The 19,751-nt window shown below is 38.8% G+C and overlaps 1 protein-coding gene across 1 annotated transcript in view; it reads left to right on the top strand.

Moving 5' to 3' along the window:
• Window positions 1-19,751, top strand: part of gsg1l (gsg1-like) — a 40,410-nt gene that overhangs the window by 11,348 nt on the left and 9,311 nt on the right. Inside the window, exon 2 of the mRNA XM_034232871.1 lies at window positions 2,838-2,885. Within this exon, the coding sequence (XP_034088762.1) occupies window positions 2,838-2,885 (48 nt within the window). The remainder of the gene's footprint in view (window positions 1-2,837; window positions 2,886-19,751) is intronic.

The following is a 19,751-nucleotide window of genomic DNA, read 5'->3' as shown; positions in this document are numbered from 1 at the left end:
TGAATGCATTGACTTGCTTGTAGAACCACGCTACACAAAACAGATAGCAACACCAATAAACACTATTTAAAAAAAGGGGCTACTGTATCGACCTATATAAAGTATATAAATATAGTTTTTTTTTCAAAATACCAAAAATATCCTGCATTTTAGCCATGCCTCATTTCGCTCTATTTGCTCTTTCCAGCGCTGTTTTCGCAGGGGGCTGATTCTGTGAGCTGCAGCTGACCACGCCCCCCTGCAGGAGAGGGGAGCGTGCTTTGAGATCAGCTGCTGGGCTGTCAGAAGAGGGGGAGAAAAAGAGATCTCCGTCCTCCGTGTTTTATTCTTATAGAAGTAAGAAGAGAAGTAACGGGGCAGAAACCCTCCTTTTTACGCAGCGGTCCAGACATAGACATCAAACGGCGACACATATTCAGTGTGCAGTTACTTTGGCATTAGGGCAGGGATATCTAGATACTTTCCAAGGTTTGACATAATGAATTGTGCTACTTTTAAAGCAAGCAACGATGTTTTCAAATCTGTAATCAAAAAGCTCCTCAAAAACACTATCGAAGCAGTTCCTGCCGTTGCTATGATAGTTCAAACAGTAACAACGGACTACTTTTCTTAGCGGATGCATGTCAATTTAAATCGATACATAAAACTAGTTTTTAAATCAATAAAATCATTTTATAAATCCATAAAAGCATTTCAATTAATATTGGGAGTCATGTCGTTACTTTGTTGAGAATGTGGCCATGTGTAATAAGCGGGATAATGTTTACATTACATAATGTGCATTCATGCCGATCTAGATCCCTCCGCAAAAAAAAAAAAACCGGCTCGTTCGCGAGCGAGAGCCGGCTCCCGTCGTTCAGTTAAAAGAGCCGGCTCTTTGAGCCGTCTCGTTCGCGACCGACACATACAGCGCCACTTTCCGAACAGGAAATGCACGCAAATACAAGCCTTTATATTATTAAGGTACAGCGCCACTTTCCAAACCATTGATGAATGCTTGTGTACACAAAAACGGCAGGCAACACTTTATTTATTTATGTCTGTATGAAGTTGTTGTGAGTGTGGAGGGAGCAGCTACAGGTTAGTTTAGCCTAATCGATCAGTGCACTACGAAGCCAGTGCTAGACAGTGACCTGTTAACGGGGGGGAGCCCCGCCGGTCATTATCGGCCGATATTCACTCTTAATAGTTTGATCGGTGCTCTCTATAATGGCCGATCAGGAGAGCTGGATCTGATCGATATGGACATAAACGCGAGTGAAATATAACCGGACGCAAGAGAGAGATCAGATCAGCTGCTGAGTCTGATGGAGACACGCTGCTCTGCATGATCACCTGATGCTCCGCCCTCTGTTTAGCGAGCTGACCGGACTGCGCAAAATGCGTATATGAAGTAATCTTACCCTCGTGGGGGCGCGCTCATGTGATTGGCTTAGAATGAAGGAGACATCTGATTGGCTATAGATAGAAAAATTACAAGTACGAATCGGCTGACCGTCAGGGGAGTCTCAAAAAACCCACACACGAATGCAAAGCGATCCGTGCACAGAAAGCTGTTTGTGTTTGCAGGTTCAGGGGATTTAAACAGGAAACTAATAAGTGAGGATCAAAAATACATATGTAAAACTTTTTTCTGTATTTGGATTTTGTTTACATGTATATGAAAAGGAATACATTTGTGTGTGCATTGAAAAACACAAGTATGGATCCGGAAATACAAGTTTGAATCCTTCTGTGTGCATGTGTGTATTATGAGACTGTTCTGAGCCCATATAATTCTGTCCTCCTGCTTACCGCATCATTTATGAGAAAACGTTTCATAACATTAACACAACATATTCGAGGTGGTTTTAAATAACATATCCGTATTTATTTATTTCTCCAAGTTATGTTTTTGTGTGCACTGAGGAGTCGCAAACAGGCGTTTGTTTCATCATTTTAAGATTGGCTTTAATCAATGTTTGAAAATGAATTCTTCATATATGATAAATGAGAAGTAACATTTTATTTATGGTATTATTTCCACATATTTCTCTCCATTATTCCTTCTGCCAACGATTTTGCAGTTTCTCGTCTCTCCCGTTTTTGTGTTTAGTGCGTACGCATGGGTTAGAGTTTGCGTGGAGGACCGCACGTTTTCCCGTCAAGTTAGTATTTTATAAATTGCAAACATTGCGTAGAAACTGGCGTACGCCATCTTTTAGCGTATATCCCTTTATAAATGAGGCCCCTGAGCTCCTATTAACTCGGCATCCAAATCCAACATGAGACTGCATTATGCAAAGATACTCTCAGAATAATATTGTACTATTGAGTTCAACTGTTGACTGCGTTGCAGGTGTGGATAGATATGGAAGCCCATTTCCACCAGTAAAAGAAAAAAGCTCAAATAAAAATGTAGAATTGTGGGGGAAAAAAGATTCTAACTAATGACTGACAGAAAAAAAGAGAAACCATAGCAGCATTATGACTAAGCATACCATAATTATGGCATAGAATCTCAAAATAATGACTAAGTGTTAACAAAAATTACCATAATTCAAGCATCATTTAACTTTTGTGCAAAATAAAGCATGTTCTCTGCATCAACCATTTCAACCAAGTGTTGATACTGGAGAGTCTCACTGTTTGCAGGCCTGATGCATTATTAACTTGAATGGTTTGAAGCACTGTCACTAATGCACATTTTCTCCTTTTTCTCCTTGTCTCATAAATCCCCTCACCCTCTCGACTTTCCTTCCAACTCCTTCTCTCTGCTTCGTTCCCATCTAATTTCCCCTTGCCTTCTTCACCTCTTGATATCTATCTCTTCTTCTCTCCTCTCTCTCCTCTCTCAGGTGAGAAGTGTCGGAGCTTCATTGATCTGGCCCCGGCATCGGAGAGAGGTGAGTAATGACCGTCATTAGCCACCGCCGCTCCCACCTGCCGCTCCCACCTGTTCGTCAGACCAATGGAAACCAAAATAAATATGCACACATCTCTTTATTGGGCACCTTTCTGGCTTATTTTCATCGGCATTTAACATTATTATATTCTAACAATTGAAAAATATATAAATAATGACTGTACCTATCAATTTTTATATTATTAGAGAAACACGTCTTATTTATCTTACCTTCATTGATCCTGTAACACGTCTGTATTATCTACCTCAGTAAGATTTAGACTAGATTATTTTATAGTCATACTATTTTGACTTTTATTTAAGATATAGGCCTGATTTCTCTTTCACTTCTGGTAGTAAGTAGTTATGATGTCCAGCTCTAAGAAGGACGTTCATTTTAAAGACGTTTATTTTAAATTAAATTGAGGTCAAAGTTAATGACATCTGAGCGTCTGCTTTAAAACTATAATGAGAGTCGTAAGTGAAGATTAGACTGAGAAGGTTGTCTGTCGGTAGGTCGAAGTCACACGCTTTGTTGACATAAAGCAGTCGTTTCAAAAGGACATTAGGGCCAGTGTCCACATAGTGCCTGTCTCTGTCAGGAAGGCACTATGTGGACACTGGCTTTGCTCCTAGTGCTAGGAGGGGTTAAAAGCACATTTCGTGTGACGCTTAAAGAGGGTTTCATCCCTCCAATTCTAATTCTACCACTGTTGAATGACGGACTAGTGACGCTCCCTTGAATTTCATTATCTGTTTGTGCTACTTTATATTTGTGTTTGATAATGTTTTTCACAATTGCAACCAACTGAAAGGTTGTCGCTCTCACTATTTGTCTAAATGAGCATCACCACTCAGTCTGACAGCCTTGGGAACAAAAAAAACAATGCTGTTATTTTTGGGTGAAAACTGTTTCTTAACCAACATCTTTCCAGGAGCAGTCTGTGCTTCTACTTCTCTGTTAGTCCTCCTCTAAGAGACTGCAAACTAAGGTGGAGTCTGCACTAAGGGCTCATTATTCTTTAAGAAACAAGTATGACGTTTCCTTTTTTCAACTCTACATTGTTTAATCTCAAATCATGGAGGCTGATCATTCATTCTGATCAGAAAACGTAGAAAATCTATTTGGAGAATGAAATGAAAACTGGTTGTTAACAGGGCAAATGGGACCTTCTTCAAGATGTACTTCCTGTGTTTATTTACTCACTATCCTCCATAGACACATCTGAAAAGGTGGAGGCAGTTATAGAAGGAATGAAAAACACATTCTAATGTTTTTGCCTCAAAACATCTGGCCAATCCCATTTGTGCCCGATTATCCGTCAAAACCGTTTCAGATTTAACCTTCTATTACAAAGGTTTCATATTTTCTCTGGGCTGATTTAACTGAGGCCTTCATCATAATTATATTGACAGAGGAGGGAGTAAAAGGAAAGTGACATGTATTAATTGAAATGAAACAAGCTCAGGATTTTTCCAATGTGTTGTCAGTTTTGATTTATGGATGTTAGAGTAAACCTGCTCCCAACAAAAATGAAGATAATGCCTTCTGTTTTGATTTAGGTTTCAAGCAGATTCAAACTAATCTCCCAGAATAAAAAAAAAATGTATCTATCAAGAAAATGATTGATGATAGAGGACATATACATCTCAATTTCAAGTTCATATTAGTATTTTGTGTCTCTACTGTGACATGCTTTAATGTAAAAAAAGCTCTGTATTTTTCTCATACTGCCTGTGCTGTAGCACCTCTTTTCTACCTCTGTCTGAAACCAGAGCCCAGTCTGCTCTGATTGGTTAGCTGGCCGGCTCTGTTGTGATTGGTCAACCGCTTAGAGATGTCCCGCCCCTTGCCCTATCACGTACAATGTGTTAGAAGCTAGTCAAATTAAGTGCGAGTGTTACATAGTGACATCACTGTTAGGGAAGTAAACAAAAAAGTCCAATGGAAGCTTCAGGCAGGAGAGAAACTTCCTTTGGAGGGAATTTTGGGATTTTAGCCTTTGCAGAACATTTACATGCACACACACATTTATAACACATTACAGGAAAAGCATAATAGCTTCTCACACTTTAACTTAGGCTCCTCTAAAATTGCAACATGTAAAACAATTCTGAAATAACAGGAAATTAATTAATAAACTAGTGCAAGACGAATAACGATGCAGCTAAGTTGCAAGTATAGGCAAATATACAGTAAACACATACAATTGAAAAAAGGTGAAACAGGATGTAAACTTTAAAGCCCCTGTCACACTGTCCCGAAGTTGACACCCGATGGACACACGAATATGGAATTGTGAATTTCGCACGAAGATGGCCCCGAACCACACACGAAGGCAACATTTACATTACATTTAAGACATACAACTGCAATGAAAGTACCAAAAACAATTATGTTACAGTACTGATATCTTCAGACTTTGTTCTTTACTTTATCCGTCGTTATATGTAGAAAATATTACCTTTTCTCCGTAATGTTGTTTCCATAACAACAACAACTTCCTGTCAACTGTCCTTCAAAATAATATATTATATCCTTTTTAGTTTCACAGAACACAAATTGGGTTATTTACATAATATATTTACATGATTTTGTTGTGCAATAAAACAACCCGATGGACACACGATAAAGGAAATGTTCAAATTCGGCTGTGATCGTAGCAACATCGGGCCATTCGTGAGGGCATCTTAAGCCATCGTATGACCACCGGTGGAGTTTCTCAGGCTCCGGCAGCAACTTCGTGAGCGGTGGCAAAATCTTTGGCATGCCAAAAAATTGCCAAAGGACCTTGCGAAGGTTAATTTTCGTGTTGAATTCGTGTGTAAATGTTGCCCTTCGTAAGGCCATCGTGAGGGCATCTTGTTATCATCGGTGCCATCGGGCATTCGCCCCGATCAGAGTGAGGGTGAATGCACCGATGATAACACGAAGATGACACGATTTGACAAGATGCCCTCACGAGTGCCTTACGAAGTTGCCGCTCACGAAGTTGCTGCCGGAGCCTAAAGGCCCGTCCACACAGCAGCTTTTGGCGATTTGTCCACCGCTTCCAGCGCGTCTCCGCCCATTGACTTTGAATGGGGATGACGTCACTTTCCCTCGCTTGTCGCCGAACTGCATTGTGGGGGGGCGAGGCGAAGATTTCCAGGATTTCCAGGATGTTCAGGATTCCAAAGTTGAACAATGTTCAACTTTTGAGGCTGAGCTGGAAGCGACAGCCAATCAGATCCGTTTATGCAAATCTGACAGTAGAAGCTCTAGCCAATCAAACCGCGTGTAAGCAGGGAGAGCCAGACCGCAGTACATTTCCTCATATTCCAAACGAGAAATTACTGTAGCAAATCACCCGGTTCTTTACGACCAGAACTATTTACCGGGATACAAACCGGAGGAACCAGGCATGGAGGGAGGTGCCAGAGACAGTGGGTGAAACTGGTAGGTTTTCACCTGTTTGGGGAGTTTATATATATATATATATTGCTCGCATAAAATCCCCGTTTTTTTTTTGCTTTGTATGTCGGGGGCGGGAGATTCATGTGATTGGTTGTTGGTCGTGTTGCTCGCAAAAAATCCCCAAGCTGTCAGACACGCCCAGCTCCAAGATTTTCAAGATTTGTTCAAAGCTGCTGTGTGGACGGGCCGTAAGAAACTCCACCGGCGGTCATACGAAGGCTTAAGATGCCCTCACGAATGGCCCGATGTTGCTACGATCACAGCCGAATTTGAACATTTCCTTTATCGTGTGTCCATCGGGTGTCAATTTCGGGACAGTGTGACAGGGCCTTAATACTGTACAGTAGAATACATATTGTATACTTTATTAATGTATTTTAATATATTGATGTGTGGAATATGTGAAACGTAACATATCATACAAAACAGTGTGTCCTAAGTTTCTTTACATTTACACATACATTATGTTTTCCCAACAACTGCTGCCTTTGGCCTTACTTGCTTCTTGTCTTATTTGTTTTTGAATTTGACCCTAATACATATGTGTATTCATAACTGCAGACATGAGCAGCTTATTACTGCAGCTCATAAAAAGAATATTTGAGCGTGAATATTTCTGCTGCAGGTGGGCGTAGCCTCTAATTCTCTGTTCCATGCAGAGCATGTTGTTAATAATGAACGTTTCTGATGGTTTCATCTGTGGATGCCATCTGGAAGAAGAGCAGGAGTGTTTTGCAGGGAGCGGTGGTGAGCAGTGATATGGTGCATCCAGTGGGGCAACCTTGCTTCTCACACAAGGATATAATATGTTAATCTGCCTTCCTTTGAGCCCTGCATGATCACTGCTGTGTTTTATAACACACAGCTGCTCCTCACTCACAGCCAAGTTCATTCTTAATGAAAAACCGACAACACAAATTTGATTACACAAATCAAATTGGGGCCAGAGCCAGGACTTTATAAACTGTGCTGTGGTCAAGACTGCACCGGCAGAACTAAGCCCACCTGAGAAATGCAAAACGTATCGGCCATAAGAAAACTATTTACAGTTTTCTTAGTTTTTAAAGTATCAATAAATCTAACTTTTTTTCATTTTATTTTATTTATTTTTTATCTATTTTGTTGTTGCTTATTCTGCTTATTTTAGCATTGGTTTCTCTTCTCAGACCATAAGGTTGCCTTTTCAGTACAAGGTACAAAAATCAAATGTAACAAATCAAAATGTAAGACGAAGTAAAGGGAGAGACGAAATGAGGGTGATTAGGCGTTCGTAAAACTCGGGACAGTCCCGATTTCAATCAGCTGTCCTGAGTCACCTGAGTTGTTATAATGCTACCTTAAAAACATTAGGTATTATATAAAATGATAGACCTTAAAACCAGGGTACGAGGATATCTGGTCTCATATCACAATCTCGCTAACATGAGTTGTGATGGTAAAAACAAAGTATAGCGAGAGTTGATGAAAGTCATAAACCACACTATTGACCTGTTGATGGCACTAGATTGAAAAACACAGGATCAGCAATGTTTTTACAATTCACCCTGCGGGAAACACCAATGTCTGAACTAAACTTCATGACGTTGCAACAGCAGTTGTTAAGATATTTCAGTCTGGACAGACCATAGAACCGCGCCGACGGCATAGCAGGTTTCTAAAGAGAAAACATCACGCTGTTTGTCATCCTGAAGGGTTCAGCCCCAGGTGTGTTTCTCCTCCAGATGATCTGAGCAGACGTCACATTAGTTTTGCACCTTGACATCGTAAAGTGCTTAGTGGATACCTTTATCACCGACGTCCCCCGGAGGTCTCTGCTCATCCTCTTTTCTCCTGCTCCATTTTTCAGAGATTTCTTCAGACTTTGGTGTTTCATATCATGAAAGAGAAACTTTAAGTATTTGTCTCATTCAGATCCAGATGTTATATCCTTCTTTCTGTCTGTTGTGAATACTGTCCTTTAAATGACTATGGCTTTATTAGCAAACAATATTCTTAAGTTTGAATGATGAATGAATTTAGTTCATTCTTAGGTTTAGTTAGAACTTTATGACTTTTAGTCACTAAACTCTGCTTGTGTGGATTAATTATTTTTACTTTTCTTTTCTTGCTTCATGTCTGAAATAAACCCTCAGCTCATATCATCTGTCCCATCTTGTCTTTTTCTAATTGACATTCCTATACAGTACAACTAAACCAAATCCTCAATCAATCATTTAGAAAAACATGTTTTCTCCACGATTACGGGGACTGTTTTTAACACCTTAAAACAAAAACACAACAAAGCTTCTCAGTCAAAGATTGTGGTTTGGTTTAAAATAAACATTTAATTTAATAAACGGACATGCATAAAAGAGTGTCAATGTTGATATTTGCAGAGAACAAAGACCTGATTAAGAGTCTCGAGTGTGTGTTTAGAAACTTATATGTAAAAAAAAACACTCTCAAAAACTATACAACAATGCAGTTGTGTTGTAAAGAAACATCCTTAGTAAGGAAACTAGTCTGCATTTAACACAATCCGATGAAACAATGAACAATGTGTGAACAAACTTCTGAAATATTCAAGTAATCTTCTTACAAATTCTCTTAGTTACATTTGACCCTTTGTAATTGCACCCAATGTCTTGTGTCTTATGTTAGCAGTTTGGAGATCCTTAACCTCTCTCAAACTTACTTAAAGATTGTGTATTCAAGAGAAGCTTCTGCCTTTAGAAAATATAAATATAGAAAGCTGTGCGAGTTCTGCTGGTAAGAGTGAATCCTGAGGGCATGAAAACTCGTCTCTCCTCTAAAAATCTTCACATTTTTAGAGGAGAGCGTGAAGAACAACAGTGGGGTTGTAAAACGTGTTCATCATCCTGCAAAATGTCTCTCTCTGCTCTGATGGGATTTTTGTACAGCCCTGTACAACCCGAGGGCCCAGTGAGTGTCAGACAAGAAGATGGATATATCAAACGCCACCTCCCCTACCAGATCAGAAACAAATACTTCACCTTGTTTTGAGATGTAGGGGTTGTGTCCTGCCTGCAGAGGAGAAATGTATCATCATCCTTTAGAGATTCATCGCATTATCTCTGTCATCCAACACTGGATGAATGTATGTAAACAGAACAAATGGAAGGACAATTCAACGTCCCCGCCTTCAGTCTGTGCAGTTAGGGCAGAAGAACAACAAAATGGAAATCTTGTCATTTTCCACACACAAAAGCACCAGAAGTGAAGGTCAACACAGACTCTTTATTTAATAAAAAAGTTACTTGTAGATTACATTTTATAGAGTGCCAAGTAGACTCTAAGTGCTTTATATAATGCATTCCAATGCTTTATAAAAATTATAAGGGAAACAATGAATATATTAAGTGAAAATGCCAGTAAGCCTCAGCTTGATTCAAAAACTGTTTTAATAGGTTAAGTTGAGTTTCTCTCCAACACACTTGGACCCCATTTACACGCAAATGCATACGAAACGCAAACGAACCGAATACGATATCAAAAAAGTCTTCCGTTCACACGAGACCGCTCGGGAGCTCTGGAGACGCTGTAGTACATATGCAGGGCCTGTAAGTGGCGCTGTACTTCCGCACGAGACCGCTCAAAAGCGCTGGAGACGCTGTAGTACATATGCCTGTAAGTGGTGCTGTACTTCTGCCACAAAATACACCAAAAGCAGCGAAGAAGACCCCCGAGCCTTGGTTGCCATGGTTGCCCTTCTGTTTATGCCCCACGGTGGATTTAGCAACATGTAGTTCATGTAATTCTCCACGTCCACTTGTTGCTGATGGTTGTGGTAGAGGAGCTTTAGATTTTGCACTAACATCTGTAGCATGGTCAGTAGCAGTAGCTACTGACCATGCTACAGCAGTGAGCAGCAGAGGTGGGGAGAGGTGGGGCTATGGCTTCATCGTTATCAGGAAATGATCGTATAGGGCGTACACACAGAGCCGTTTGGCCCCCCAGAGGGCCGTTACGGCCTCGTGTGAACGAACGGGCTATACGAAAGAGAAAAGTAGCGGATACAACCATTTGCGTTCTCGTGTAAACAGCACCTTAATGACATCACTATGTAACACTCACACTTCTGTTGGCTAGCGCTCCAACACATTGTACGTGATAAGCTAAGGGACGAGACCTCTCTAATGGCGCATTTCCACTGCAGGGCCTCGCACGGCTTGGTAGGCCAGGCTCACTTTATGCTGCTTTTCCATTACAGTTTAGGAACTGGGGTAGTAAGTTAACTATAGTAACGCAGTGTAGGTGGAGCCGTGACGTCATCTTCAATGCGAAACACAAAACCAACATCAGCCGTTAGCTGTTAGCCCTCAGAGCTCACAGCTCCTCCAACCCAGTCTCACGGCATTTCGTGTTATAGTCACGACATTTAATCTATTGATTGGTGTTCACCAACACGATTTTCCCATTTTTTTCATGTCACACAGAACGATTTTAAAAGCAATGTATTTCTATTGGTAGTGTGTTTCGTGCCTGCAGCACGTCTTGTTGTCCGTTCGGGTCTTGGAAGACCGGAAGCTGTGGAGTTCATAAAAACATGTTCTTACTCATTATCAAGCCACGATTATTGTTTTTATTTTAAATCGTATAATGTCGGATTTTTTTCGTCGCCTGTGATGAAAATAAATAGGGCTCCGAGCCTCAAAATACTGAAATCTGTATTTTTTATAATCTTTTTTTCCTTCTAATTTGTTATTCTTTTCTAAATAACACACTGTTATTTACTCACCAATAACACACAATTATCGTTGTTTTTATTTATTTGTTTAATTCCATAATCTCTGGCTTTTTTGGCGTCCGTCAGGAACTGAATTTCAAAATAAAAATAACCGGAAACAGACGTAGGCCTATAAGGGACATTTCGAGCATCATTGCGATACACAGCCGCTGAACTGATTACCCAAGATCCTCAGCTATGGTTTAAGCTCACTGATTGGATGTTTTAGCCGCAATGCATGTAGGGATATGGTGTTAATGCGATATGAAATCCGAAAAAAATGTAACCCTCCGGTATCATTCGATTGGACTACGCAAATTAGTCATTCGAGACAAAAATGTCCACTGCGAAAGACTTTGATAAAAACATTATATTAAAAGGTTTTTTTCACAACGTTTTTGGGTTCAATCTTTAAAGCAACTTCCGCCCTAATAGAAAATACCAAAAATGTAATCATTTTCAGGTTTTTAACCCTTTAAATGCCATTTTGAATACATGAAACCGCTGTTTTTTTTCATGATGAAAACAGAGAAAATGAGTTATTTTCCCAAAAATACATATCTGGGGACTGGCTCTTTTTTTTTATAACAGTCTTGGATATGTCAAAGATTAGCATCAAAATGGATTACTTTGCATTATTACTTTTTGCACAAAATCAGATTGAACAAAAAAGTTACAAATTAGTCATTCGGGACAAAAATGTCCACTTCCAAAAACTGCTCTAAAATGACAACAGATTAATATTTTTTTAAACTTTTTGGGGTTCAATCTTTCAATCAACTTCAGTCCTGATCAAAAATACCAAATGTTAACTTATGTTCAGGATTTTAACCCTTTAACTGCCAGTTTTAAAACATGAAATTGCGTTTTCTATGAAAAACATGCACAAAAAGGCAGTTATTTTCCATATAATAAATGTTGGGGGGGTCGGCTTTTTTTTTATCACTGTCTTGGATATGTCAAAGATTAGCAACAACATTGATTTCGGTGGATTATTAGTTTGCGAAAACTGCGACTTGCTGTAAACCAAATCTACTGTATATTGTTATCTCTGTACACACACACTGTACATCCAGACAGACACACACACACACACACACACACACACACACACACACACACACACACACACACACACACACACACACACACACACACACACACACACACACACACACACACACACACACACACACACACACACACACACACACACACACACACACACACACACACACACACACACACACACACACACACACACAATTCTCAGCTGATACCACTCTTCCACATCCATACCAACACACCTACATCATATTAGTTGCATACATGTATTCCAATGGCTCTCAGGGCCCCATTATACAACAGGCAAATAAACCAATAAATGACAAGCATGTAATTCAATGGTAAAATGTCACATCTGGTGATATAGAGTAAAAAGGACAAATTGAACTACTTTCCTCCAATATAAAACCCTGACATTACAAAATGCATGATTTTATACCGGTATGGCGGAGAGATCAAAATATGTGGTTATAATGGGAGTGGATGGGACATTTTTGTCCGCGAGTGGCTAATGTGAGTTTTTTTGTTTAATCTGATTCTGTGCAAAAACTAATAATCCACCAAAATCATTGTTGTTGCTAATCTTTGACATATCCAAGACTGTGATAAAAAAAAAGTCGACCCCCCCAACATTTATTATATGGAAAATAACTGCCTTTTTGTGCATGTTTTTCATAGAAAACGCAAATTCATGTTTTCAAACTGGCAGTTGAAGGGTTAAAATCCTGAACATAATTTAACATTTGGTATTTTTGATCAGGACTGAAGTTGATTGAAAGATTTAACCCCAAAAAGTTTACAAAAATATTAATCTGTTGTCATTTTAGAGCAGTTTTTGGAAGTGGAAATGTTTGTCCCGAATGACTAATTTGTAACTTTTTTGTTCAATCTGATTTTGTGCAAAAAGTAATAATGCAAAAAAATCCATTTTGTTGCTAATCTTTGACATATCCAAGACTGTTATAAAAAAAAAAGAGCCAGTCCCCAGATATGTATTTTTGGGTTATCATCATGAACAAAAACAGAGGTTTCATGTATTCAAAATGGCATTTAAAGGGTTAAAATCATGAAAATGATTACATTTTTGGTATTTTCTATTAGAGCGGAAGTTGCTTTAAAGATTGAACCCAAAAAAGTTGTGAAAAAACCTTTTAATATAATGTTTTTATCAAAGTATTTTGCAGTGGACATTTTTGTCTCGAATGACTAATTTGCGTAGTCGATTTGTTACACAGTGAATTAAAGACCGATTTGAAAAATTGAAATTGGAATTCCAAAATAGATCGAGAAAATAGCCTTGTTACAAAAAAATCAGGCCATTTGCACCAACACAACCAAGTTATTGCAAAGTGAAAAATTACCCATATGGACAAAAACGTCCACAGTGATACCGGAGGGTTAAAAGAAAATAATACTTTATTCTGAGTGTTCTTGCTTTTCTCTTTAAAAGTCATCACATAACAGCATTGTAATACACGGTTCGGCTGCATTACATATTACAGATCTGCCTTAGTTCTTTATTTATAGAGCCCTGATTAGAAGACCTTTGGACAAACTGGAAGAAATGCCGCCGAAACTGAATACTTGACGTGGATCATAAATATATCAACAATTAAACAACATCTTCAATTTCTCTTCACACAATACGTCTCCTTGCAGTATCAACACTAATTCAGCTGACTTTTACATTTGATCTAATTCGTAGATAGGTTATATTTACACGATAACGGTGCACAGCTGATATAAAAGAACTTGTCGTTTTTAAAGATATTACTGATGTTCTTTGAATATAAGAATGTAAATACTGAGTCTGAAATAGTATAACAATATGCTGTAAAATTATGTGAAAATATGAATAAAACTACACATCTTCAGATGGTGTACATTAGGGGTGTAACGGTTCACAGAAGTCACGGTTTGGTTCGTACCTCGGTTTGGGGGTCACGGTTCGGTACGGTTCGGTACAACAAGAAAAAGCAAAAAAAAGTCCCAAATTCATAATTCCAGGTTTGTTGTTATTTATTTTTGAACAGTAGTGCAAGTTTCAGTTTCAAAATAAGGAACTCTGACATTTTGAATAATTAACTGTATTAAACAGTTAAAAACAAACCATAAACAGTACCACACACACTCAGATGGCCATATTATCTATAATGGCTGATGTAAAAAAAAAAGGTTTCATCAAGCTGTAAAACTAAAAAGAATGTCTTGAAAATATTACATCATAAATAATAAGAAAGTGTTTCAAGAGCGCAAAGTCGTTGAAAAACATATGCCAAAAGCTTCCGTTATTTATTTTGGTTTCACGGCTTTCATGTCTATTGGCTTCTTAAAAACAGCGGGGATCAGCTGTTGAACTGCTGTTGTCTTTTGCCGGGCTCCGGTGATTGGCAAATTTGGGTGATGCCTTCTGATAGGATTTAGCATGTTTGGCGTGTGTTTATATTAGCATACCGCACCGCTGTAGAACAACGCCGACACACCGTCTTCGTCCGATCCACCACTCGCACACTCCATCGTTATTGTAGTCCACAGGGAACCCGAAATGTTCCCACACAGCTGATTTAAAAGAAGCAGGTGGGTTCTAGCTCCTGTGTGTTATCTGAAATCGCCATACTAACTTTTCTTCTTCTTGTATTTAGTTCGTTTTGTTGTTGTGTTTCTTCTTGTTCTTCATTTGTTGTTTAAGGGCGGCTGGCAAACAGCTTTTAGGCGCAATACCGCCCCCTGGATTATATATAGTGTAGTGCAGGGGTGCCCAACCAGTCGATCGCGATCGGGAGATTCCCAGTCGATCGCGAGATGTGTCTAAAAATAGAACAACAATATTCTGTTTTATCGTTAATGTCCTATATCATAATCTTCCTGTGCCAGAATAATGCACTTGAACGCATCAAAGCTTTCTGATTGGCCGGCGTGACCCCATGTGTCGGGGCGCGGCTGGTGGGCAGTGGGCAGTACTGTGCACTAGTTCGCTTCGCTAACGTTGTCCGTGTCAACAGGAGTTACAGTCCGCACACACACAAGACCGCAATTATGGCAGAAGCAAAACATATATAATTTTCACTCCGAGTGGGAGGATGTTTATGTTTGTATCTATTCCAATTCAAAGTCCATCTGTCTCATCTGCAATGCGAGCGTGGCTTTATCGAAGAAGGGTAATTTAGGAGCGGCATTTCAAAACAGTGCCCAAACGCTACGAGACGGAATTCCCTCCTAATTCTGCCCTACGCTCCCAAAAGGGGAGGGGCCTGAAAGGACAGCTAAATGCACAGCAGTCCATTTTCACCAGGCCCAACAACAAGAGCAAGGCTGCTACCATAGAATCTTATCGTGTCAGGCACGTTCTTGCGAAACACATGAAGTCTTTCAAAGACGGCGAAGTTGTGAAAGAAGCATTCCTGGAGGCTGCCGATGCGTAATAAAAATAACAGTAGCATTTCAACAGGTTTTTGATATGATAAAAACTCAAGTTAGATACCGTTATTAATCAGCTGTAAGTTTGAGTTTGTTTGAACTTATTCATTATAATTATTATACAAAATGGTATAAGAATGCAAACTTAAATTGATTATAGTCTATTATCAATTCAGGTTAAGAAACTAGTGTTGCTTGCATCCTATTTTAAAGGCATTTATTTTTATAATCTACTAAAATGCAACAAAAAAAGGGTTTGATTCTATTAATTTTGTCTTTTTTATTGCACTTTGGCAGCAGATTCCTGTGTAGCTTCAGATCTGAGTTGTCTTATTAGTAAGCCTAATTTATACTTTTGTAGCAATACTATTTTTATATAATGGCAAAGAAAGGGTTCAGAGTCTTTCCTTTTTTCCTGTGTCATATGTGGCAGCACTGTTCAATGTTTCTTGAAAACATTACCCACTGTAGTATGTGACGTGTGAATAAACTCCAACTCTGTATCAACAACACTGTTGTGTAACTTCAGTTAAATACTTATATGTGTGTAGATTAAAAAGAGATAAGATAAAGGATCTGCAGTATTTTATGAAGTATCAATCATACAAAGGTCAGTTTTATACAAGTAGAAGTGTGTATTTACCTGGTAGTAGGCTGTCAGTAATGGCTACGCCTCTCTATTTGGACTGGTAGATCTCGGCAGACTGGTAACTTTAAAAGTAGTCCTACACTAATAATATAAAGTTATTATGGCTGTGTGTACCTTGTGTGCACCGCCTAGTGGTTAAAGCACGTTATTGAATTATTGTTTTTACGTGTTATATTTGATTTTGATGATATTAGAGTACATATTTTCATAGGGGGAAAGTAGAAGGTCAATGATAGAAATATAGAATATAAAAAATCAAGACGATACTCTAAGTGATCTCTACAATAAAACAGTTTAGTGCAGGATGTACAAAGATATTAATAGGAGGAGGTGCAAAACAGAAAAACGAATCAACCTTTATTCAAACATTAAATAATACTTTAGATTAAGTCTTCTTTTAAATAAGAAAAAAGCTTTGGGGGTATCAAATGATAAATATTAAGCCTGACAAAGAACTTAACGTCTAATATATTGCTTTCCTGCAATGTTAACTATGTTGAAGCACTTATTTTAACTGATATTATACATATGAATTATACTCTTATGTATGTAGATAGTATAATAAATGTGCAGAATATGACAGTTTAATGGTGGAGCTATACACACATATTGATAGATGTCTTGTAATGCACTGTTGAGGAACCTGCGACCCAAGTTTTTCATTCATTTCATAACTACACCATAGTTGTGTATATGATATGTCAATAAACCTTTGAAAATATTGAAATATTGAAAGGGATGTGCAAAATAGCCATTATATACAGTCTTTAATTAACTATTAGTAGAGAATAACGAGTAATGAATAGACTTTATTACTCGTTTCCATTCATATCAATTGCAGATAAATGTTTAGTCTTCTCAAGCACCAACTATCAAATATCTCTCCTGATTGTTGGCACTTGACAATCACCTTCCCTGAATTTTACTCAGATGTAACTAAAGTCTGATTTAAGGGTTGTTTATATTTCACATCATTAATCAGAATCTGCAAAGTAACTCAAATAAATGTAGTGGAGTAAAAATACCAGGTTAACCTCTGAATTGTAGTGGAGTAGAATTACAAAGTAACAATGAGCCGTCATGTGGGTATATATTAATGCTGCGCATTATGGACACAAGCGATTTTCACCCATTTATTAATTATATGTTTTACATTTGATAACACCAGTGTGTTTAATACTGGCAACTCCTAATTGTGGGGAAAACGAAAACGTTCAGTAGAGACGTCCCATAGAACATTTTGCGAAACACAATAGCCAGCATGTGTAGTTCTGGGGGGGACGGGGGGGGGGGGGGGGACGTTCGATTCCGGTTTTGGATAGTCTGGGGTGGTTTCGTTCCATATCAAACAGCTGTTTGACGCTCGGCGTAACCTTGGCGCACTGCCACTCCAACATCCAATCTCAGAGCTTGAAGATTAATCACGGGGACAGTAGTCCTAAACAATAGCTGGGGATTATGGGTAGTGTAGTGTCTTCGGCCATCCTGCACTCTGAACATTTTTCGGATTTCATATCGCATTAACACCATATCCCTACGTGCTTTGCGGCTAAAACATCCAATCAGCGAGCTTAAACCATAGCTGAGGATCTTGGGTAATCAGTTCTACGTCTGTTTCCGGTTATTTTTATTTTTAAATTCAGTTCCTGACGGACGCCAAAAAAGCCCGAGATTATGGAATCAAACAAATAAATAAAAACAAGGATAATTGTGTGTTATTGGTGAGTAAATAACAGTGTGTTATTTAGAAAAGAATAACAAATTAGAAGGAAAAATAAATAAATACAGATTTCAGTATTTTGAGGCTCTGAGCCCCATTACTTGTAAAGCGCTTTGAGCACCTGTAAAAGCGCTCTAATAAAAAATGTAATGCATTATTATTATTATTATTATTTATTTTCCTCACAGACGACAAAAAAAGTCCGACATTATACGATTTAAAATAAAAACAATAATCCTGGCTAGATATTGAGTAAGAACATGTTTTTATGAACCCCACAGCTTCCGGTCTTCCAAGACCCGAACGGACAAAAAGACGTGCTGCATTGCTTTTAAAATCGTTCTGTGTGACACGAAAAAAAGGGGGAAATCATGTTGGTGAACACGAATCAATAGATTAAATGTCGTGACTATAACACGAAATGCCGTGAGACTGGGTTGGCTCCTCATATCTGTTCAGAAACTAGACAACAGTTAAACAAGTAGCCTACAAACCACAGACTGACTGTGTCATGGTGAATACAGTCGCTGGTTTATTTATGTCTGTATAGGCCGTTGTTGTGAGTGTGGACGGTCGGAGCATATACTGCGTTAGCTTAGCCGATCTCCATTCAGAAAACACGCATTTTAAAAGGTTTTCGCCTGCCGTCTGTCTGCAGACTTGTCAAAGCATTAATTCATGGTTTTTACTAACCGGTATCAGTATGTTGGTACTTCGGCATCATTTTGAAACGTGTATTACAATTAAATCACGGTAAAATATGTTCATTTTGTTGTAGTTGCCAGCGATTCTCTCACTAGTTTAGCATACTCAGCCCGGTTGTTGGCCCGGAAAGAACCTCGATTTTGGAGAGCCAGAAAACTGTGAAAAAGTACCCGCTAGCCGGAACTACGCCTAGTGGAAACGCAACCAAAAGCAGGCCGGGCACCGCACGGCACGCTTAAACCGCGCTCCGCGCTGTAGTGGAAATGTGTCATAAGTGGCCGAACAATCACAACAGAGCCGGCCAGCTAACCAATCAGAGCAGACTGGGCTCTGGTTTCAGACAAAGGGTGAAAAGAGGAGCTGCAGCACAGGCAGTATGAGAAAAATAAAGAGCTTTTTGAACATTAAAGCATGTAAACATGTCACAGTAGAGGCCAAAAGTACAAATATGAACCTGACATTTGGATAATAGGGCCCCTTTAAACACACAAAAGTGCTGCCAATAAGTGAGTTTATTCTGAATTTATATATTTTTTCTCTCAACTATATATGATGTGCTTTAATTTCACATATATGCTTCGATGCCTCTGAATCAGATCTCTGTCCAAACCTCCTGGCTCTTCAGCAAGTTGCGGTGGCTTTACTCCCTGAGTGCTGAGTGAATAGCTTCAGATGTCTGCCAAGAACAAGACAAGGAACTCTTTCAGCACAACTTTGTGTTTCTTAGTTAACTTCTGTATCAGTGGGCATACCTTGGAGAGCGACACGGAGCAAAAAGGGAAACATGGTGAAGTCTGAATAAGAGGAGCGTTGTCCCACAAGTCATTGCTGCATTCAGTTTGATGTTTTTATCCCATTGCTCTTTGTGTGTCATCTGAAAGACAACGCCTGATACACTCCTACTTAAGATCATCATTTGAGAACAATGTAATGTAAGCCATGCAGTAAGGAACATTGTTTTTACTTTACACTACAACAATCTCTGCTATGATCTCAAAGTGATCTGTTACAAAGAATGGAAAATAAACACTTGAAACAAATACATATTGGCATTCGAAATGTTGTGAATTGGAAACATTTGTGAAATGTAGTTATTTTGATTGTCAAATGGCATTTTTGTTTCACTAT

The sequence above is a fragment of the Gymnodraco acuticeps genome, unplaced genomic scaffold (assembly GCF_902827175.1).
Source record: "Gymnodraco acuticeps unplaced genomic scaffold, fGymAcu1.1, whole genome shotgun sequence".
Classification (NCBI taxonomy): Eukaryota; Metazoa; Chordata; class Actinopteri; order Perciformes; family Bathydraconidae; genus Gymnodraco; species Gymnodraco acuticeps.
This window is presented reverse-complemented; position numbering and strand designations above follow the sequence as displayed.